Raw genomic sequence first — 23,556 nt, 5'->3', positions numbered from 1 at the left:
AAAAAAAGGCACGGTATAATCTCCGCATTACCAACCATTATATGTTGACGAGTGTAGAACTTCCAACTAAGACGATATCGAATAATAAATCATATATTTGTGCACATCTTTGTTTAGTTATCAGAATAAAACCGATCTTTTCCAACCTCTCATTGCATATCAACATCATGGTAGACATTTTGTCTATTCTTACATTTGTCAAAAGTATTGATGTCGGTGGTTGTACCGTAGGATCCATAAATATTACGAGGAAAGTTGCCCATGGCAGTGTTCATTCATATTGTTTCACTTAGTGTAAGGTTCAAGATTTTAAAAAAGAATATCCCAAAATTGTAGAATGCTCATGCACTCGCACAGTTTCATTCCATTAAAAGGTAAGATTTACGAAAAAATAATGCACATAGTGTTGGACAATTTGCGTGTTGTTATTTATGCAGCCGACTGTGCATAGGTTAAGCAGTTGTTTCTTTGTGTTATTATTATAATAGGCGTGGTAGTCGGAAGTTCCTAGGTTTGTGTTCTGCATGCACGTTGGTAATTGGTTTACTGGGTAACTGGATATGTTGATGTTTCAGGTATCAATTAACCATCATCATGATAGCGTTTTGTTGTTATCGTTGTTTGTGGATAATCTGCATATTTATTTCACACAGTAAAACGATTAATTTCACGTCTGCTTCTGCCACTACCACCGTGCCATAGCTCATAAAGCTGTATATGGAAGATCATACATTCCAGTGTAACATACCGGTTCTCGATCAGCTGGAGTTCCTCAAGGTCACCCTGGTGCAGAAAAAAAGACACAAATGGAAACGACGCCTCCATACTGAACGTGTGCGTCAGGTCATGCTGTCCTTTTTTCCTCCTGACGGAACAGCTGGATACGCTGGCGCGTTCGGCTGCCGAGAAGCATGTTCCGCCGACATCCTTGCACCAGACGATCCCAATATAGACACACTCGGAGAAACCCTTCGAGATACGGGAGGATCGTCCTACTCGACGCCCATGGTCGAGCCTTATTTTGCTTCGTGCCATGCTGACAGATATTCTGGGACCGTTCCAGACGCTATCGAGCCGATGTACTTCTCGCGACACTTTCTCTCGTGGAAAGGACACGCCCAGTTCGTACCTTATGTCAAATTGCTCAAAGCAACATTGGGGACGACGTTTGATAGAGGTGGTGGACAGGCACCAAGGACGTATTGAGGGGGGTGTCGTACCCCCCAAAAGACGTACTAATTACAAAAAATAACTAATATTAAATAATGAAAATATACTTGTTCTTTAATCGAGGGTTCCGCCAAACTTATCGGAAAGCAAGGGATTATAATTGTATTGTAATCATACTGCTTTTAATGACAGTGGCAAAGTAGATTTATGTTAGATTTATTACTACTTACAGCATAACATTCATAAAGTATCACCAGGAACTTTCGTCAACCGGATCTAACAACCTTTTTTTACATTTAATAAGTATTAAATTCTCTATTTGACATTAATTTCCTTGCCAGAACATTTTTTTGTACAAATTTTGCCGACCTTAATTACACGTAAACTATATAATGGATACGTGCTGTGATATCACTATACTTATACCTATTCATGTAATATTAATTAATTTGAATATTTTAGTTAATTTAATATAATTATTATTTTTGTTTAAACATTATTATTATTACTATTATTTTGAGACACTTGGTTCGGACACCCCCCCCCCCCCCGGAACATATCCAGGCACGTATCTAGAAATATATTTGGGGGGTGTCCGACCAAGTGTCTCAATATAATAATTTCAATAATATTAATTGAATATGCAAATTAATTAGTATTATTACTTGAACAGGTACAAATAAGGTATAGGAATACAGATATAACAGCACGTATCCATTAGCGTACGTGTACTTATGTAGATAAGATCGCAAAAATTTATATACAAACAACTGCCCTGGCAAAGAAATTAATGTCGAATAGAAAAAAAAATATTGAATAACAAAAAAGAAGTTTGATTCAATTCATGAAGAATAAAGTTCCTCATTAATATTTTATGCATATTATCATAAATAGTAGTGTGCACAAATCTTTGGCGGAGGATATAAATAACCATAGATTATATAACAAAGGCTAAAACAATTACATTTTCATTATTTAATTTTAATACTTTGTAAGTCTTTCGGGGAGTCCGGATCCCCTGGACCCCTTAAATACATCCTTGGTGGTGGGTTTACTCTTGAAGGGTGCCTTCACACCGAGTTATTTTTCATTGTAATTTTCATTTTGCTGAAACGTGCTTTTTATTGTTTGTTGAATATTTATCACTGGAGCCCGGATTCTTACGTATTTAACACCTAGTCACACGAAAACTTAAAATTTCGCCAACCTCCGTGGCGGAGTGGTTATAACACCGTGCTATGACATTAGGGATCCTGGGTTCGAATCCCGGCCTGGGTATGGATGTTATTTGTGAGCGTCCCTTCGTCATATCATCACTCATCTTCATCTTTCTGATTGTGTAGTGGTAAATTTGTCACCTTGTAATCAAGAGGTCCCGGGTTCGATGGGAGCACATGACAGTGATTTGGATCCCACTTTAAGCTGTAGGTCCAGTCCCGATTAGCCTTTCTGTGCATAAAGTGGCTTAAAACAACAATTCAATTAATCTTATTTCTGATTAGCCCAAATTGGCAGAAAAGCAACGTAAAACAAACCAAATCAACCAGAGAACTTGTACATATCGTCATTGCTATGGTTGCACAAGTCGTGACGATTAACCACCTCTCATTTTGAACTCTCCGGCAGATGACAGGGCGATCGACTAAACAAATAATTGTGTCATTACTGATATTCTGGTCAGAAGGAATTAGGTAGTTTGGTTTCTGCGTCGAATCAGAATTTATTGTAGGTATTGTACACCAAGTAACAATGCTAATGATATTGGTTTCCTTAATTAATTGTGTAATCCCATCAAACGTGGCTGACTGTTCCCATAACTGCATTTCAAGTAATGTATTAGTTGGGAACGATTTGGGTAGGTGGCACTAGTGAACTGTTTACATGGTAATATTTCATGTATCCTATTTACTAGATAGGTAAATTGGATTCCAGACATCGTCCGATATATTCCTCTTTGGATTAATTCTCCTGTACGAGTTGACATTCGAAACATTAAAACTTCCTCATGTTGTTTTGTAATTTGTCACCAAATTAGATGCGAGGTACACGGTTTTCATTCCATAAGAATTTTTCTTTTTTGTCAGATCATTTATCTAAGCAGTTGTTTTACACTTGCATGCCCCAAAGTTTTTTTGTTTGCGTAACTGACGAGGTTAGGGACAGTGCAGCCAACAAAATCGCATGTAAAAATCTAATTAAAGAAGCGTTGTTATAATCCAGATTTTCTAGAAGTTTTATTTTTACATTTTTAAAAGTCCTGTGGCAATTTGGGTTCCCTTTAGTTCGTTGCACGAGAAAAGAATTGATCATTATCTTACATCCAGTTGATGGCAACCAATAAATTAAATACTATTGGTTGTGTTTTTCAAGAAGAATCGCTAATCATATTCGAATTACGATTAACATTCTGCATAGTTTAAACTTTTCTGAAAGTGTATGTAGTTGATTACTTGAAATAAGCATATTGTATCAACGCAAAGAAAAGCCTAAATTAGTCGATTAATTTTGAATGATTTCCCGCCACTAGCTACTATTTTAGTCGATGTTGACAATTTAAATTTTTTCACACGAAGAATTTAGAAGATCCTTTTTCGCTCGGCACTTGCCATAAATGTCATCGCCACCTACCGTTACATATCCTCCAAAATCAGCGACTTATCTCTACAGTTGGCTACCATGATTAGGGACTGACTGACTGGCTTCTAAACAGCTGACTACTACTCCTTTGAAATGCGTATCACCTTCATGTTACAAGTACCATTCGCTTGGCATGCTGGGAGCAGCGTTGGCGTATTCGTGGGCGGCTTCCTTATCGTAGGCTGCAGATATGTGTGGCGCCAGATTGACGCCTCAGGTGTTCAGTGTTTGTTGCGATAACTCCACCGAAGGTCTGGCACGTGATCACGTACAGTTTGTTTTGCCTTTGAAATGCTCTGCGGTTCTTTCCCGTACGACAAACGTTTGTTATTGCAGAATATCAGCAGAACTTCCTTTACTCTTCACAGTTTGCCACGAACATTTAATGACGGACTGTTTGTAATCTGGTGATGTAGTGCTAAATGTGTTTCGCCTTGTAATCAAGTTGTGCTGGGTTCGATTCCTGCTTGAGACACGTAGCACATTGGTTCGGATCCCACATTAAACTTTAGTTCCAGTCCCTATTAGTCAAATGATCATATAGTGTAGTTATGGCAAGCGTTTCGGCTGCCACAAAATGTAATGTCCGAATAACTTTAAGAAATGAGTGGATGCCCGAAGATATTTTTGACCTTATTTACATTTTTGAAGAAAAGGAAATGTCATGCTTCAAAAAAGATAATTTGTGTATTCCACCATTGCTTTGTATTCAGTATAGGCAGCCTTATTTTTAAACTATTTCCGGACTGTTGCTAATGTTTGTGACATTCACAATGTCACGAAAAATACAAACTGCTCTTTTCCGATATATAATTCAACGTTAGTTATCGTGTACAGTGGGATCCATGAGTATTACCTTGCAAATTGTCCATCACCATGTTCGTGCAATTTATTTGACCCAATAACAGCTTCAAGAATTAAAAGAAAACTCAAAACAAGCTGTTGACAACTTCTTCACCAGCATACATAAAAATTCATCGCTGAAAAACACACAGGATGTAAGAGAAAAAATAATGAAAATAGTCATGGACAATTTGCACGATAATACTCATGGATCCCACTGTACATAAATGGTGCAAAGATCAATTTAAGTTTGTGGGCAACACATATAGATGGATTGCAGAATTTAAATCTAAAGTCCCTTGGTTCAATTCATACACACTCCCACGGCAAGTCATAGTTTTTATTAATAGATTAAGAACAGGACACGTACGTACACCAGCACATTTAGCAAAAATAAAAATTAAAACTCAAGAAAATTGTAAATGTGGCAATAATAATCCTGATGCTCAACATTTAATTCTAGAATGTCCAATCTATTCAGATCAACAAATCATACTCTACAAAGGTTTTCAACGTTTAAAAATTCCATTTCCAATATCACTATCATCCATTTTAACAGATTTATCCCCTTCATTAATATGGATGCTGTATGCATATTCTCGAAAATGTAGACTTGAAATATAAAGTGATTTTTAAGAAACAGCAAAATGGACAAAAAAAAGTGAATTATTTATAATAATTGTTATATATTTGTGATTCCGATTAATTTGTGAGACTAACTGCCAACTTTAGAAGAAAACATTAAAAGAAATAAAAAAAAACAATAACGATGTCCAAAGTCGACAAGATAATGCTGACAGGGACAAAAAAAAAGAAGAAGAAGAAGAAGAACCACTGTACATTTTCGCCTTTCGCCTTGATCGTTTCTGATACTCGATGCCAGTGTATTATCTTCGAGTACAGAAACCTTGGTCAGGTCTTGTTGATTTCGAATGTGTTTTGTTATTGACACTGTCGAGGAAATGGATTTATTGTGACTAGGTAAGTTAAAGTTCATTCTGTGTGTAATAATATAAATAGAATTGTATACAAGTTGATGAATGTCACAATTTTTGTGCCCCGATTAGAAATGTACAAAAGGTATCAGTATTTTGTAGCAAATATATTTCTCTTCAAGCACCATCATTTCCCAGCCCAAGGGGCAGTTATAGTTTGAGAATTAAAAGAATTTGAAAATGAAGTGAATGTTGGATGTTGTAATTTATATTGGGACGAAATAGTATTTGTCGTTAGTACACATGCCAAGGAACATAAGTAACACACTTTTCACTCCATATTTTTGTAACGTTTATTATGTATAAATAGTTATTTTGTACGTTATCTATGTTGACAGCAAAGTTCTTCTCTCCCCTCTAGAGTAACTTAATGCTTTGGGATCTTAGGATATATTTACATTGATAGTTTGAACGTTTCGACGTGGCAGAGTGCATATAAAGTGCTCGCTCACTAAAGGCCCTTGGTTCGAACACCAGTCTGTCATTGGTTTCACCTAATCCGAGTGTAAGGGGTGACCCTGTTACCAAGACGCCAAAATGTCAACCTCTCGACCATGTAGCACACCTTGCACTGAAATTTGCAGACTAGCGAGGCACTGCCAGTTGGGCTCGTGTTATGTCGTAGTATTGTACCAGGTATGAAATTGGTGGTAAAATCAAAATGCACCGAGCATCAGAACTGTGGGTTACTGGTACTGTGATTTAGAGGGGAGAACTACTGGTAGCATAAGCCAACCTCTGACCCAGTGACGTGCCAAGGCGGGGATACATATCCCCCGCCCCCCTATGCACCAGTATTCTTAAAAAAAGAAAGAAAGAACGTCAAAAGCAGGAAAATGTAGCAAACTGAGGGCTGGCTACTAAGAAAAGTATGCGTAAGTACGTACCTCGTTTCGTAAAACCTGAGCATGCCACTTATTTGACCAATGGAAATATATACAAGTTTGAACATAAAATTACAGAATTAAGTTTCAGAACGTATGTAGCGATGTTACTTTGTCGCCTTTAATAATTTTGAATTGTTGCAAATGTTAAATATCCAAACTCCACAAGAGAGACATAGACAGGCTGACCAAATATTTCTACATAAAATAGTGAATGGCAACCTCAGAAGTGACCACCTTCTTCAGGAAATTCACTTTCGTGTGCCTGCCCGTTCAACAAGAAGCACTCAACTTTTTGCCTCTCAGAAGCCGAGATTGTGTCTCATCCAGCGCTCTCTGTTCCATAGACTGCCCAGTGAATATAATAATCTAGGAAGCCAAATAGAAATTTTTGAAAATCTGGACAGTTTTAGAAGAAAGTTAGCAAAAAAATATGTAAGTCTTTTAACCACATGTGATTTTTTTTTATGTTATTATTTTTGATGTATTATGTTATTATTTTTTTTGTCCTTATGTTCTATAAAAACGTTCCAATGTAAAATGGCTAACGCTGTATTTGGAATCTTCTATTAAATAAATAAATAAATAAAATTCTGAAAACTTGAATATGAAGTCTTTGTTAGTGTGGGCGGCAACTTTTTGGTTGATGATCTGCGCATAAAATATATATTTATCTGACAGTCTGTCGACTCGACGATTTTGTGCAGAGCGCACTCAACGTGACACAAATGGTAGCAGATTTAGATAGATGCACGCTACGAGGAAGTGTCGGTGAAGATAACATCCCTGCGGAAGAAGCTTAGCAGCGGCAACACTGTAGCCTGGGGAAGGGCTGCATTTCGGCCACTCCTTCAATCATCCTACGAGGAGGACCGACAGCTTGCAGGAAGTCGTAGTAAGTGACTCGAATTACTTCACAGACCAGCTGCGCCGGCTTCCCGCGCGTCTTCCTCTCACATGTCGAGCCTCCCATGCTGTTTCCCGGCATGCAGTGCGGCAGCACCAGCTCCATCTACGTCAAAAATGGAATAATAATTTTTCACCAAGTGATTCCTTGAAGAAGGCGCGCAATATTCTTCAGGAAAGATCTACTTCCAAGATTACAGTTGTCGTTGTGCACATCACATTTTAGTTTTCTTTTTAATGTTTATTTGCAGTAAGGTTGCGCCTAACGGTTCAGTCATGAGCGACGCTGGAGAATGATCATCATAAAAGATGATATAATAAAACACTTCATTTTTTCAAAGTTGGCATTACGTGCAAATTACCCTTTATTTTACATGAAAGAAGTACAATATAGGGAATAAATAATACGTCGTGTGAGAACCAGATGGACTTACCTTCAATTTATCAAGTTTACAGCAGAGGAAACAGTGTATTCTTAGAAATATGTCCCAACCAAAGACGTAATTAGGAGGGTCCAGGGGTTCAGACCCCCCCGAATGACTTACCAAGTAGTAAAAGTATTATATATATATATATATATATATATATATATATATATATATATATATATATATATATCAAAATATAATTGTTTAGCATTTGTTATATAATCGATGGTTATTTCCGCTGAACTTACTGGAAGGCAAGGAATTTGGCTCATACGGCTTTGAAGGGTCCCCAAGATTTATGGACACTAATGATAATATCCATAAAATATTAATATGGAACTTTACTTTTCGTTAATTTGATCTAACTACCTTTTTTGCTATTCAATAAATATTCAATTATTTTTCTATTTGACATTAAATTCCTTGCCAAGCAAATCTTGGCCACTTAACTACACGTAAGCTAGATAATGAATACTTGTTGTTATATTTCTATTCTTTTACTTTCTTCTACATATTCATGTAATAATAATACAGTATTAATTAATTAGCGTCAAATAAAGTGCACAAACATGGGGATGGACAATTTGCACGGTAATACTCATGGATCCCACTGTACACCCAACAGTAAAAGACATAGTTGGCGAATTACCGATCACTATTTTCACTTTTTTTCCCGTAATGTGGTGATCTTGAATTGAAATAAAAACGTCAATGAGCAGACAACAATATCTGTTTAACATCAACATAATTCCATACTTTAAAACAACAGACGATGTGGAATAAAATATAATAAATATAGTGATGGACAATTTGCCTACTATTATCTCTGCCATCGGCTGTACGTGGCCATTCCTTTTGTCTTATCAAACCCTTCCCTCAGTCGAACCTATCATTTAATCTGCTGACATAGGATTGGAAGGATTCTGATCATCCTTGTCGCAATAGCCTAAAGAAAGAAAAGCAAAATGCAATTAAAAATGAAATCATGTCTATCCTGAACTTAGTAAATAGTGTGGGGTCTGCTTTAGAGTAGTATTTTGACAACGTGTTCGATTGACGTATTATCATATTACCTATTCTGTTGAGCTGGAATGTGTTGGCAAGGCCTGGCGTAAATGTAGACCCGCATCGCTGTTTACATGAAAAGAAAAAGTCTCGTAGAATACCTTTTCCCTTCCGCATTGCTCTTCCTGTTATATTTGGAAATTGACCACAGCGTGGCGCCACTTGCATTGTCTGTGCACGAGTTATTTTGGTCGCAAAATGTTTTCATCGTGTGTTTTGACGCGTGTCGCATCACCTTTGAATTGCATGTTAGCGTTGTGTAGGTAAGGGGAAAGTGAGCGAGGGGGCGCGTGTGTTGTGACCTCGTTATTGCTGCCCCCCTCCCAAACCCCCTTCTTTATGCCAGTGCACGCAAACCCACACATACACAGGCCTGGTTCGATGGCTTCCTTGTTATGCGCCGTTGTCAACAATAAAGGACAGTCACCATGATCGATATATTCCACCCGAAGCGGCCTCGAACGGCTTATTAACACAGGTAGGTCACTCAGCGCTTTATTTATATTTTGTAGGTCGCTTTCCTGCCTGGCGCGTGGTGTGGCCATCCTCGTGGAATCTGAAAGATAAACTCGGCGAAGGCGGGGAGGGGTTTGTTTTCCCCGAGTCTGCTATCCGCAAGGACTCGCTGCTATATCCCCTCCGTTTGTTTTTAGATTTTGCTCCAACGAGCGTGGAAATGAGAACTTTTCGTTTTTCCTATTATTTCTCCCGCTCCTCCCCACTGAATTCTCTATTTGCTGCGGCTGCATAAATGTTTCCAACTCATGGCACATCGAGTAACGCGACTTAATAACCCATATAAATAAATACGAAAAGCGTCGTGTAGAATGGGATACTTAAATACTACCATGCAAGTTGCTCTGTCCACTTTATGCACAGAAAGGCCAATCAGAACTTGACCTACAGATCAAAGTGGGATCTGAACCACTGTGCCATGTGCTTCCGGCGGGTGTCGAACCGGGAGCCCTCTTTACGTGTGTGCAAGGAATGGACTGCTCCTTCGGAGTTTTGTTTCAGTACGGTGGACGCACAAGTATAGTTTGCCGAATTGCCCATTACTATTGCCATTAAGCTTTTTCTTGGATCCCAAGTGTTTTTAAGAAACGGATTTTTGCGTATGCTTGTACAGAGGTGTCAGTACTTATTTAGTATTTTGTTTCAATTCTTGAAACACTTGTTGCGTAAACTAAAGTGAATTAACATGGAGATAGACAATTTGCTTGGTAATACTTATGCACCCCACTGTACATCCATTGCATTGATCATTATGTAAACGCTGATAACTTTAATCAGTAGCCGTTTCTTTGTGCATTCATTGTACCTGAACTTATGTCATCTTTCATTTTGCCCGTGCAGACGAATATGCTGACCTCAGGTAGCAACTTCTTCCATGTTGCTACAAAACGCTTCTCTTGCCCTGAGCGTGGATCCGCCTCGCCCATTGATGCCACCTTATGGTGGGAATTGTCGTGACAGCCATGTTCAGTTTTCTTTCTTAGTGCCTTTATCACCTGCTCACTTTCATTATCAGCAAGGTTCTATCTGGAAGCATTTCCGTTCCCAGATAAGGTTTCAAGAATCACTCGGCAAATATATTAATGATACATCACAATTGAAGGTGCAAATCTCAATTAATGCAGATAAGTAGAGACTAGCGAGTACATATGCTACTTTATTTACATGGTAATTGATAAAGCAATTTGCGAAATAAAATGTTAGGGAGATAGTTAACTATAGTATTTTTTTAGCTCAGATCTGTCGCATTTGATTATACACGAAAATGAACCCTCTTGACACAAAGGGCGAGATGAACTTTTTGTCCATAGATTATCATATTAAATGATTACAAGTTCTTAATCCCAATTTGTATTCCACTGTTGCTCATATAATTTTCCTGGTTATTTCTGGACCATGGTATTGATCTTATATACATTTTGATGACGGACACTTTCTGTAGAAAATGGTTGGAATTGACTGGTGGAAATATATTTATTCAACCGTATTCAGATTCTTCACAGATAAGTTTGACTTAGATGTTTGTACAGTGTCATGAAAGTACACTAATTAGACTAGGTAGGAAGTGTTGTAAAAATCTTACATAAGCAGTTCCTTGTGTTTGCCATGACCTCACTGTACTTTTTAAGACCTTTCAAGCTAGCTAACGTCGTCATCTGCCTGAGTAGGCCAGTGTGTGATCCGAGAACTAAACGACTTTCATCTGTGGCAATTCCAAAGACAAACTTTGTTCTGTCAGCAAGAGCGCAAGTAACTAGTTAGGATGTATATTGTGGCAAGAAAGATATAATAACCATGCTCTTTTTACAAGCATGGTGACTCAAAGAAGTGACGATTTCTGCTCGGTTAGCTAGTTTGGTGCCCTTGGCATTGCTTGCATCCGCTGCTGTGGCATGTTGTGCTGAAAATGGATTTATCCGCCAGCAAATCGCGGCAGCGTTTTCTCTCCGGAACTTGTCAGCATTCTCAAGTTTGTGAACTTGAAGCATGCGTGTCGACGAAGGAATTCGATGGCGTTGCACGCCTCTGTACATTACATAATGCACATGTGGGCTTGCAGCGAAGGTCAAGGTTTTGTTAGTAGTTGTCGCTAAAATGCATGCCAAAGCTTTTGTGTGACGCGGTGAAATCGTCCGACATTTATTTCAATACTTTTTTGTAACTCGTAATACCCGAGCTCTTTTTCTTGAAGATTACGTAGGTCCTTGAGAATGTGTTCAGCCCATGTATGTTGTATGATAAGAGTATTGTAGGGTGTGTAAATATTAACAGGTATATTCTTCGTTTTAATTCCCCCTCCCCTTACGTCCAATGTGCTTTTAAAGAATGGATTTTTTGACCGATATTGTTGCAGTTTGTCAACTATATAGTTCGTGGACTGTCAATTTTGGGAACTCGCAACTTCCGTGTATATTTATGCATTCCTCTGTACACAATTTTTTTGCTATTACGCTACACTGCAGGAAGTACTGCAATAAAGAAAATAAGCAAGATGTTTACGAATCGGATACGAAAACTCTTCTTTAAATCAGTAGTCATGGATAATTGAGCAAAAGTTGATTTGATAAAATAAGGGTATCTTCATGTGACGTAAATTCCGAATGTATTTATCTTACATATTCCACCTTGGTTTACAATTGAACGTTTGTTTGCATGCAAGGGTTTCTAAATGATTGCATTGGGATATCTGCAACAATCTACAGCACGGCGTCGCAATTAAACGTGTACTGAAAGCTGAGACTATGGTTAAGATTCGTCTGTTACACCACCATCTGCTTCCTGCCCAGTGTACTCCACTCGCGGCTGAGTCAGCTGTTCGCCACGTTGGAGTGAGTCACCCAGTTGTAGGGCCTTGAGCGGGAGACCAGTGGGGGACCGTTGCTACAACAGGAGGGAGGGGACCGAATGATGCGTTATCAGGGAGCGAGAGAGAAAAAATCGTTTCCCCCCACAGTGCCTCCCATCAACCCACACGTCTGGGGGATTACACAACCAGACGCAATGTTGTGAGCGCGTAGGCAGAGACGCATTTGAAACGAATGTGTTCGCGGCGTTAGTTCTGGAGGTTTTATTGTGCGCTTGTTGAAGTGTTTTTCGTGTGTTGGGAGTAAAAAAAACAAGAAGGTAAGTTAGGTCGTTACTGCTGCACGTGCATTTTATTGATACTATGAAGGTTGCGCGTTTCTGTCTACCCCAGTTCTTCAAAACTAGGTCACAACGGAGAATTTAGTATTGTTTACGTGTAGTACTAATCGATTATGTGCTGCTTCTGGGTGCATCGATGTTGTTGTTAGCTTCGTTCCGTCTGCATATAAGAGTTCCTCTGAAAGTTGTGAAATTTTGTTCAGCGGTTGTGTTTTGGTCACACCCACTCCACTCTAGCGCTGACGCTACTAACCTCTCAGCTGAACGAAAATAGAAGCATCGATTGTTAACCTGGGGGTCGCGAGTCCTCTAGATGTCCGCTCGGGGGTTCCACGCGAGGTTGAATTTTTACAATTTACCTATTTTGGACATGTTATACTGCTTCCAAGAGATAAAAAACGTGCCTTTATTGTTTTTAATAACGTTATTGTTTACAGTACGAAACTTCTCAATGTAAAATACACATTAGCATGCAATGTTAATTGAATATTATCCATTGCGGCTTTTAACTGTACGTATTCTAACACTATGTCCAGCATCGAATCTTCCGCGTATTTAAAGGGGGAAACAGTTGTCTGTCGCAAGCACAAGGACAACTGTCCTGCTGCCGTCTGGTTTGCCTACCGGCCTTGAACTTCAACAACAAAAATTTTGTTTCATCTTACAGACCAGTCTCCTTACTCTCTCCTTCTGTCCATCATCTGTGAAAAAGTAATCAAAGACAGACTGTACAAATTTGTTTCTCCGTACTTAAGCTCTAAGCAACATGGTTTTCTTCCTGGTAGCTCCTGTCTTACAAACCTGTCTGTTTTACTCTCACATGCTATGGAATGCATTTCAAATAATTCACAATTAGATGTAATATACTTTGATCTGGCCAAAGCCTTTGATACTGTTAGTCATCGTCTTCTGATTCACAAATTATGCAATAGATTCAACATTCATGGCAAATTTCTCACCCTTCTCACAGACTACGTTAGCGATCGCCAACAACGTGTTTTTCTTCCAGGAACTGTTTCTAACTTTCTTCCTGTCCTCTCTGGAGTTCCACAGGGTAGTGTTCTAGGACCTCTCTTGTTCATATTATTCGTCGATAACCTTGCCGACCATCTCACAGCTTCCTCTAGCAATTACCTTCTTTTCGCAGATGACTGTAAAATTTTCAGGGAAATCTCCACTTCCGACGATACTCATCTTCTTCAGAATGACATAGCAACATTTACTTCCTGGTGCCTGACATGGGACCTTACATTACATCCTGACAAGTGTACTACTCTCACTATCTCTCTCAAGAAGAATCTGTTAAAGTCATCTTACTCCATCTCTGGCAATAACATCAAAGCAGTATCCTCTCACAAAGACCTAGGCATTGTTTTCGACCAAAAGCTCCCATTTGAGGAACATATTTTATGCACCACAAAAAAGGCCATGCGTCTCTTAGGTTTACTCTACCGTTTCACTGAAATTAGTGACATCTCAGCCCTCACTTTGTACTTCACATCATTCATCTCCCCAATAATAGAATACTGCTCTCCCGTCTGGTCCATGGCATGTCCCACTCACCTCTCCAGATTCGATTCAGTCTTTCACTTCTTCCTAGCTATAGTCCGTCACAGGGTTCCCTCATTACGCAATTTTTCATCTCCGCATCTCTTGTCTTTTCTAAACTTACAAACTGCTTATCAGCGACGTTTGCAGAATGATTTCAGTTACTTATACAAAATTGTGAATGGCAAAATCCGCTGCAACACACTCCTTGAGGAATTCCACTTTAGAGTACCTATGCGCACAACTCGCAATACAAGGTTATTTTATACTAAAAAACCTAGACTAGAAATTCAAAAAAGATCTCTCTTTTATAGACTTGCAGCACAATACAATGATCTCCCCTCAAGTATTGATATATTTTCCTCCGAGTTTGCCTTTCGGTCTTCTATCAGAAGAAATACTTGTAATTAATATCACATAGTGCCATCTCTTACTTATTTTTTTGTTCATTTGCTATTCACTTTTATGTTGTTTTGTTACTCTTAATTATTTCTTATTTATTTTTATTTATTTCTTTTATTTTATTTTTTATTTTTATGCTTATTATAATTATTGCTTTCTCATTGTTGACAATTTCAGTGTAAAATGGCCACCTGTGCTGTATCTGAAATTTTCTCAAATAAATAAATAAATAAATAAAAGTGTATGAGCTTGAGTGTTCTGTGTTTTGAAGCAAAAGTGTGTTGGCATGGTGCAAGTTTGTCCTCGTAAGCAGATATAAAGTTGATGTTGACATAAACGGTTTTCTGTTTCTCAAATCTCACATGTCACTTCGCTGATTATGTGTGATCTGTTGATGTTCCTGTTGGAAGTAGAACCAAATTATTTTAAAATTAAAATGTCGTTAGGTGGATGTCATAATATTGTGCCAGACCAAATAGTGTCAATAGGATATTTAACTAATAATCTTACTAAAGTGGAACTAAGTTGTGTTCTAATTCGGTTCTTTGAGAATTTGAAAATCTCTCTTACTCGTTTTATGGGCAATTGCTTCGATTGAGTTCACATATTTATTAACTTTAGAACAGTAGGTTTTTCTGTTTTTATGTGCTGGGATACAAATGAAATTTTCAGAAATGCTTCCAGATCAGACTCTTGAAAATCTTACAGCGTTACGTGTGAGACGTTTCACACAAAATTTAAGGTTCTAGACATGTGATTGGATTACAATATTCGTAATGAACTAATTTCATAGAATTATGGATTACTTTGTGTGTGTGCTAGCAAATGAGAAAAATTTGAGTATGGTGACACACTGTGAATTCATGAAAATCATTAACGAAAATGTGTTACGTGTGTGTGACTTCATTTGTCTGTGAAGCATACAGGCTACAGATGCTAATAATTTTTGTTGATCAAATGTGAAAATTATATTCATTCACAAACATTTAAACCTTAATGCAAATAATAATTTTCAGATTAATTAATTTTGTTACATACATGGATTAGGACCCCTTCTGTCTCGAAATATCTTCGCTTTAAGCAGCAACAATAAGGCTGATTTTACCTATTCACTTTTCAGATTGAGCAACAGGCCCATATCCCCGAAAAGCCAAATGGAGCAGGAGAAAAGAATCAGGCGGGAGATCGCAAACTCCAACGAGCGACGGCGAATGCAGAGCATCAACGCGGGATTTCAGTCCCTGCGCACTCTTTTGCCTCACCATGAAGGCGAGAAGCTCAGCAAGGTGAGTACCAAAGCATTTTAATAGTGAACCGAATGCCCTCTTTGCTTGTTGCTGGATGCCTCTAAGCTTGGTCAAAATCCTTCAAATGTCATTGCCGATCGTTGAGAACAGTTTATTAGTTCGTCAACCAAGACCTTATTTACAGGTGGGTCAAGCACTGGTATCAAGTAGCCATTGGTTGAAGGGAAATGACGTCAGGAATGGTCAGAGCTAATGGAACGAGATAGAAACATAGTTTGTACCCGGTCGAACTTTCCGGGCTGATGCACTTACAGGGCAGGGTGTCTACCACAATAACAAATCCCAAATTCTGGACCTTTCTTTACTTTTTCTTAACATTTATTTAATCGCCCCCTACTTAGGGAAGTTAAGAAAATATTTTTTTTTTATTCAATGAAAACCCCTACCACAAGGGAAAAATGAAGCTGTACTTTAAAGAGAGATTTAGACTTGCTTATTAATGCATGTAAAAATTAATGCGTTAGACTTCATCCTGGATGGGGAATGGCCGCATTACTTTATTTAATATTTTTACAAAACTTCACGCATGCAATAATGTAATTCTTAAGATACAAAATGAGTAAATCTTGACCACAGCTCAATACAATTTTAGATTTCCAAATATGTATTCAATTTTAACAAATCCAAGTACAGGTACATAACAATGTAAATTCACTATAATGTTAAATATAGCAAGAATTCTTGACCACCAGCACAATTTCTTGACTTCCTTGACTGGTAGACTTAGCCAAAAATGAATTAAATAACTTATTTCTCTTTTAACAGAAGGCAGTTCTAAAACATTTTCATTAAAATTATGCTGAAGATATTGTTAAATTTTAAACTCCTAGTTGTCTTTAACTGATATGTCAGTCTGTCAAATCAGGAGTTATCGAGAATTTTTTTCCTCTGGGAGGGAGGAAGGAACAAGGGTAAATTTAGCGCCGCAATTGCCATGAATTTAGTTGGTGCCAGGAATTGCATTTGGTTAAATCGCTCAAATTCTTGTTGAAAAGCGCGTGTATCGGTTTTTCTTGTGCACTCCTCCTGTTTACATAAAATCGCACACTTTATAGTGTTGAACAGCTGTGCCACTTTATGTGAACAGGAGTGTACAACGATGTAGTTCAAAACGAGGGCTTCTTGAGTTACTAACAGTGGAAAAATGTGACTTCATTCAGAATACGTTGTTCTTGCTATCGTAGCGTCACGTGCAATAGGTTTTACGTTTTGGCGGGAGCATTATAATCCTTCAAGGATTGTCGCGTGCGCCACCATCTCATCTAGAAAATAGGACGCGAAGCTGAAAATGACAGGTGGTGTTTTTCGCTCCACCTGTAATCTTTTATTTCCTGTAAATCCGACGTTGCCACGTCAACTTCTCTGTGGCGGCACCACGTTGCTTGTGCCGGCGAGGTAGACAGCTGGCATGAGTCAGCTCCTGTAGGTAGGTTACGTCTCCCAATCGATAACTTCCCGGGAAGAGGAAATCCATTGGCGAATTGGTGACTCGATTGACTGGTTGTTCTCATCGGCGATCAGTTGTCACGATAGCTGAGCTGTTTTCCTTGGCTGCATTGCTGATGGTCATGTCATGCCCTTTTCTGCGAAACAGGCGAGGGGTATAACCAAAAATGCTTAGATGCTAGTCACAGTTAACGATACGGAATATTACTACTGCAGTTGATTTGCTTTTATTTTTGCATGTGAACTAACATTTTCATGTCATGATTGAAGTTTTTAGATCCATTTGTAACTAATACTAGGATACAGTATGATTTCTGGGAACTGAAATGAATATGGATTTGCCCATGCACGTATCATTTGATTCTCGCTCTTTTTCCACTTCCTGTGGCTCTATCTTTGCTTCTCTTTTTAATTTTCTTTCTCTAGTTTCTTTGTATATTTTCCCTTTCTCTCTCTCTCTCTCTCTCTCTCTCTCTCTCTCTCTCTCTCTCTCTCTCTCTCTCTCTCTCTCTCTCTCTCTCTCCCCCCTTGTACTTTTCTTGCCTGTATATTCCCTTTCTCTCTCTTTCCTTGTACTTTTCTTTCGCTTTTTCCTTCCTTGCCCCTCTTTATTTCCTTGTATCTTTCTTGCACTCTCGCTCTTTCCGTGTTTCCTTTCTCACTCTTTATCTCCCCTCACTTTTTCTGTCTCTGTCTCTTTCATGTTGAAACGGAAGGTAAGATCACAAAGAATAGACATGTTTCATATATAAACTTTATTTCCTCAACGTTTTGGTACAGTGGAGTGCATTTATTCTCCTGCAGGCCCGTTGTTACAGACTTGTTGATAAAACAAACACACAGAAGTTCATACAACTTGCATCTTAACCTGTTAAGAACTTTTGCTATTTGACTTATACGAGGGTGGTTCAATAATTATTGTCCCTGACATATAAGCAGTATTATTTTTCCACAAAGTCCCCCTTCACAGTAAGGCACTTCTTCCACCTATGCTGTAAAGCCACTATGCCACCTTCAAAGAATGTCTGTGGCTGAGCCGTGAGCCATTCTTCCGCAGCGTCCATAACAGCAGCATTTGAGGGAAAATGCGTCCCCTTGAGGTGCTCCTTCACCTTCGGGAACAAATGAGTCACTAAGGGCGAGGTCGGGTGAGTAGGGAGGGTGTTATCGTGGTGAAACAGCACTTTTCGCCGCAACCACGCCGTTTCTCCTTGATTGCTTCGCGTAACTTAGGGATTAGAGCTGCATAATAGTCCCCAGTAACAGTGTGTCCCACCAGGTAGTCAATAAGGAGCACACCCTTCGCATCCCAAAAAATTGTGGCCATAACCTTGCGTGCTGATGCTTGCACCCTGAATTTGCGGAGGGGGGAGGTGAATTGCTGTGCCGCCACTCCATACTCTGTCGTTTGGACTCGGGATCATAGTGGTGGAGCCATGTCTCATCCACTGTCACAAATCTATCACAGAACTGCTTCAGGTCTGCCCCCATCAGCTCCAAACCAGCCCTTGAACATTGAACTCGTGTCTTTCTGTTGTTCACGGGATAACATTATGGGGACTCATCGCGCTGACACCTTTCTGAATCCCAAGTGTTGATGCACAATGGTTTCCACTGAGCCTACAGAGATGTGCATGATGTCTGCTAACTGTTGCACCGTGATTCTTCTGTCAGCCTTAATCATGTCATGCGCAGCATCAATGTTTTCTGGGGTGGATGCTGTTGTTGGAGGACCAGCACCAGGGGCCTGTTGACAGCTTTCCCTGCCGCAACGGAAATCGCGGCACCCTGTTTTTACCACCTGGTAGGTAGGAGCCCCATCACCCAATACACTGACCATGTCCTCATGAATCTCCTTTGGGCTTAGCCCCTTTTTCTGGAGGTACTTGATGACAGCTCGTTATTCGGTTTTCTCCATTTTTCAAACTAAGTGCCACCTCTCACACCTAAAACGAGAAAAACAAATTTACTATAGCACCTACAGTTCTGAAATTTTGCATATAGGCATCTAAGACATTAGGCTACAATATCCCCATCATTCATTGCAATTCATATACTTTAAGTATGCCGGGGACAATAATTATTAAATCGCCCTCGTACTATCTCCTGTCTTGTCGCCAAGGGAATATTATTAATATTACAGGAATTTTAGGGTATTTTAACGATCCCATGGATATTTCTGCAGACTGTACACTCTAGTTCACATAAAGTCGCAATTTATATAACGTTTAACGATTAAAATATATGCCACTTTATGAAGGAAGGAAAGTACACTTTTTCTCTGCATTTATAGAACTACCAACAACATATCGTTCGTTACCCAACCCGTATAACTTTTTTTCTTTTCTAAAGTTGAAATTAATGTTGAATTGTGTTTGGAGGATAAAGTGGATGAGACCTCCAGACACTCAGGATTTCTGTTATCTCACCTGTTTTCTTATTTTTATTGGGTATATTACACACATTATACAGGGTGTCATTTTAATGGCGCCCAGGGACCACAGATTCGTATAGAGGACATCAAAACAAACAACTTTTCTCAGTAATATTTTTCTCGTTCGTCGATTCGACGCTACAGCTGTTCCAAAAATACCATTTTGCCGCCTAGATGCTGGCAACCCAACAAACCCAACACAACATTTTATCGTATCTGTTACGTAATTTCCTGCGACGAGCAAGGAACACCCAAATTTTGTGAAAATTACAAACTACAAACCACATTATTAGCTGTAAAACGAAGCGAGAAAGCGTCCAGTAGACCGAACATCATAGCCTACCAGCCAGAAGATCAGCAGTCATCTCGGGGGAAGGGGGAAGTGAACCAACGATATGAGAAATTTTAAAAAAAGGTACTCACAATGAAGTGTCAATATCGGATTTTATCTCAGCCTACATGTCAAATATCAACAACAAATAATTTTATTGGATTTACAGCTTACATGTCAATGTGGCTGTTTATGCCCAGCTACATGTCAATTATATCGTTGCACGGTTGATATCTACAGGTTTGTGTCCAGATGCCATGTGGTACTTTTGTGCTGATAACGAAAGTATCCTAGGTTCACTTTGTTAAATTACGGCTAAAACACCTACAACCACAGTAACAATCTAATTATGAATCAGTAGCGAATATACTGCCCTGTTCACAGTTGGAAACAATTACATGTGTATCCGGTGCATAGATATACACAGTCGTTGGGGAGTTTGTATTACTACTACTTATATCCCTGTATTTTAAACCATACTTGTCACTTGCCTCATAATGCCCTGAATATACATTATATTATGTGTTGCTTACCTTTGGAATTTTGAGTTCTTTCATTTCTATTTTGTCATCTGTTCAGTGTGTCACAGAGAACTAGTATCAGAAGGAAGAAGTGGATAGACTGCATTGTAGATGTCAACTTGGTAACTAGATTTGCAAATATTTGACATGAAAGCCGAGACAAAATGCGATATGACCACTTCCACTTGAATTCTATTTTCATTCTACCATTTTTCGTATCGTTTGTCTACTTCCTGTTAGGTTACAGAACGTGTTTTGTCGTTTTGTTTTACGGTACATTATGTGGCTGATTGTAGCTGTCATTGTTCACAATGAGTGTTCCTGGCAACCCTGGAATACATCGCTTCACGACGGGATATGACGTCACAAATGCAATCAAATGTGTGTGGTTGCCAGTATTCAGGCGGCAAAACGGGCTTTTTTGAACAACTGTAGCGCCGAAACGATGCACCAACGAGAAAAATGTTACTGAGAAAAGTTGTTTGTTTTGATGTATTCTATACGTTTCCGTGGTCCGTGGGCACCATTAAAATGAAACCCTGTATAGGTATATGTATACAAACGTATGTTCATTTATCTAATCAAGTGTCGACTAGTATTTTTGTCCATGGTACAGCGATTAAAATATAGAAATTAGTGCAATGATGCGATAGCAAGTAATAATCAGATTTGTAATTTACGAGGAAGGGATGTACCTTTGCCTGTGGAGCTTTGTTATATAATCTAGACCGGTTGTACTAAGTCTTGATTGGGCAGTACATTTCGCTGGTTTCAAATGGCCGTAATTGACTTGCAATTGATAACAAATAAAGTGCAGTTGGTATTGGAATATAATAAAGAAAATCTTCGTTAGATCTAAAAAGTAGTGTAAAATACAGGAGCCGTCCTTTCCTATTCTACTGTTTAATTCAAAGAATAAATGGTTCCAGAGTTTTCAAAATTTCAGAAATTATTATTATTTTTGCTTGACTAAAATTTTCCCATAACTTTTGTGTGTAAAAGTTAGTAACAATATGGAATGTTAATTCTTCTTTCTGCTATTCAGAACTGATTCAGTTGGCTGATACCCCCTAAAAGAATAATTGTGACGACGCCAACAGTGCTGATTTACTTCGCACAGTTTGGAAATTTCGTACAAAATTGGGTGGAGTGAGGTTGCTTTCAATAGCTTCTTCGATGCTCCGATTGGAAGGGGCGGTGGGGAATGAGCCCAGAATTCCTAAACCAATTTGCGACGTGGTATATTGCCGTGGCCATAGGTGATGATCCGACCTTGACCTGACTGGAAGCGAAGGTAAGGTTTACGAGTTTGAGAAAGTGGGGGGAGCGGGGGATGCTGCTGCTGCATCTACAGAATGGGTTGTCGACCCGGCGGAGCTTTTCAGGGTTGGAGGGGGTTTTCCTGCAGTCGCGGGTCGATAGCATCGGGAGCGGAAGGCTCCCCCCACCACTTTTTTTTCTCCTTAAATAAGCACTGGGTTGGTAGGGCTCGCTGGCTGGGTTTTGATAGGGGAGGACCGTCTGGGGATCTCAGACGAGCTGGTTGCCATGGCGACGGTTGGCGCAGTCTGCAGGATCAACGCCCCGCCACGACCACTGTCGCTCTGGGTGGATTTCGCGGTCGTCAAGCAATGGCTGGATCCAGGATGTTTCGCAGTCACCGCATGAATCAGGGGGGGAAAGGTAAAATATGTTCCGAGTATCACGAAAATGTCACTTGTGCCACTCGTGAATACATGGTATCCCTGATTTTGGCAGTACCGAGACGGTCTTGTAAACATTGAGATGAGACCAAGACCATTATACAAGGATTCCTTTCCAGAGAGGGCTGAAAGTGTAAAGGCAGATATTACATAGCTGCGTTGTCAGGTGGGAACAAGATACACAGTCAAATACGTCGTGATTACCATTTTTAACCTTCCTTTTAAAATTTTGTTCAAAAACAAAATTGATAATCTGAGATAATTTTAAGGGTATTTGCATTTACCGTTTTCATTCGAAAATTTTTGATTCTCAAGATTTCTGGAAGGGTTGTAGCCCCACCAATTTCCCCCTGCTTACGGCAGTTATTCAGTATTATTGAGAAATTTACCGAACTTCCTTTACTACACAACTTCTTCAGACATACTTAGCGGTTGTCTGCGTGATTGATTTATGTGTAAGTCGTATATTTTGTTTATAATAAATGCAAAGTCAATGTATTATTGGCAAATGTGTACCTGTATGTATGTGGTTGCATACATTTAGGATGAAATTTCTATGTTTTGTAGCCCCGAGACGAAAGCAGAGAGACAGTTTTTCCTTCATGATCAGTGTGCCAAAAGTTGTTCGATGACACGCTGTTGATTACTAGACCGAGACATGCATTCACAACTCCAGGCTCACCCAGCCTGAGTTCCATTCCCCGAGATATTGTATTTCAGGTGGGAACAGAGACTTCCTAGTATCGTCTCGTGTGGATACCATCCCCATACCTTATCCATTGCACGAATAAAGTTAATTACACAATATATTTGGTATTATTTTCCCCATGAATACACTGGTCGTAGTTGTGCAACTTTTAACACAAGGTCCCACCACTTAAGTATAGCAGCTACGTTGAGTGTTGCGGCTTCATCGCATGCAGTGTATTCCTACACGTAAGATGGCCTGCATAGCTACAACCAGTAGCATTTCTCCTAAGCCAAGTGTATTTATTTACACCGACTTGTTCTTAGAGCGGACAGACAATAGTCTTGGCCAATCGCGACACGAATCCAAGGTATAGAGCGACCACAAGGAAAAAAAAAACTTGAACGAAAACTCCCCGTTCAGCTCGGGCAATACGGAAACATGATCCACTCTCCCCCTACCCTCCTCGCGGGAGTACGGTGCACAGGAGTCGCGGATCTGCGAAGGTTTCTTTGCTTCTTTCGGCCTCCCGATGGCGGAACGTGGGGTCCGATACCCGGTGGAGCCACATTTCACGGTGGTTAGGAT

General features: G+C 39.4%; 1 protein-coding gene across 4 annotated transcripts in view; it reads left to right on the top strand.

Moving 5' to 3' along the window:
* Positions 1-23,556, top strand: part of crp (transcription factor cropped) — a 99,625-nt gene that overhangs the window by 8,463 nt on the left and 67,606 nt on the right. For 2 of the 4 annotated variants that reach the window (XM_083125070.1, XM_083125072.1), the window contains exon 2: positions 15,659-15,824. In XM_083125070.1, coding sequence (XP_082981196.1) covers positions 15,659-15,824 — 166 coding nt within the window. Of the gene's footprint in view, positions 1-9,356; positions 9,407-12,390; positions 12,568-15,658; positions 15,825-23,556 lie in introns of those variants that run through there. The other 2 variants (XM_083125073.1, XM_083125071.1) reach the window with 2 other exon arrangements.

The sequence above is a fragment of the Lepisma saccharinum genome, chromosome 7, assembly GCF_977018435.1.
Source record: "Lepisma saccharinum chromosome 7, izLepSacc3.1, whole genome shotgun sequence".
Classification (NCBI taxonomy): domain Eukaryota; kingdom Metazoa; phylum Arthropoda; class Insecta; order Zygentoma; family Lepismatidae; genus Lepisma; species Lepisma saccharinum.
The sequence above is the reverse complement of the archived record's forward strand: the minus strand, read 5'-3'. Positions and strand labels throughout refer to the sequence as shown.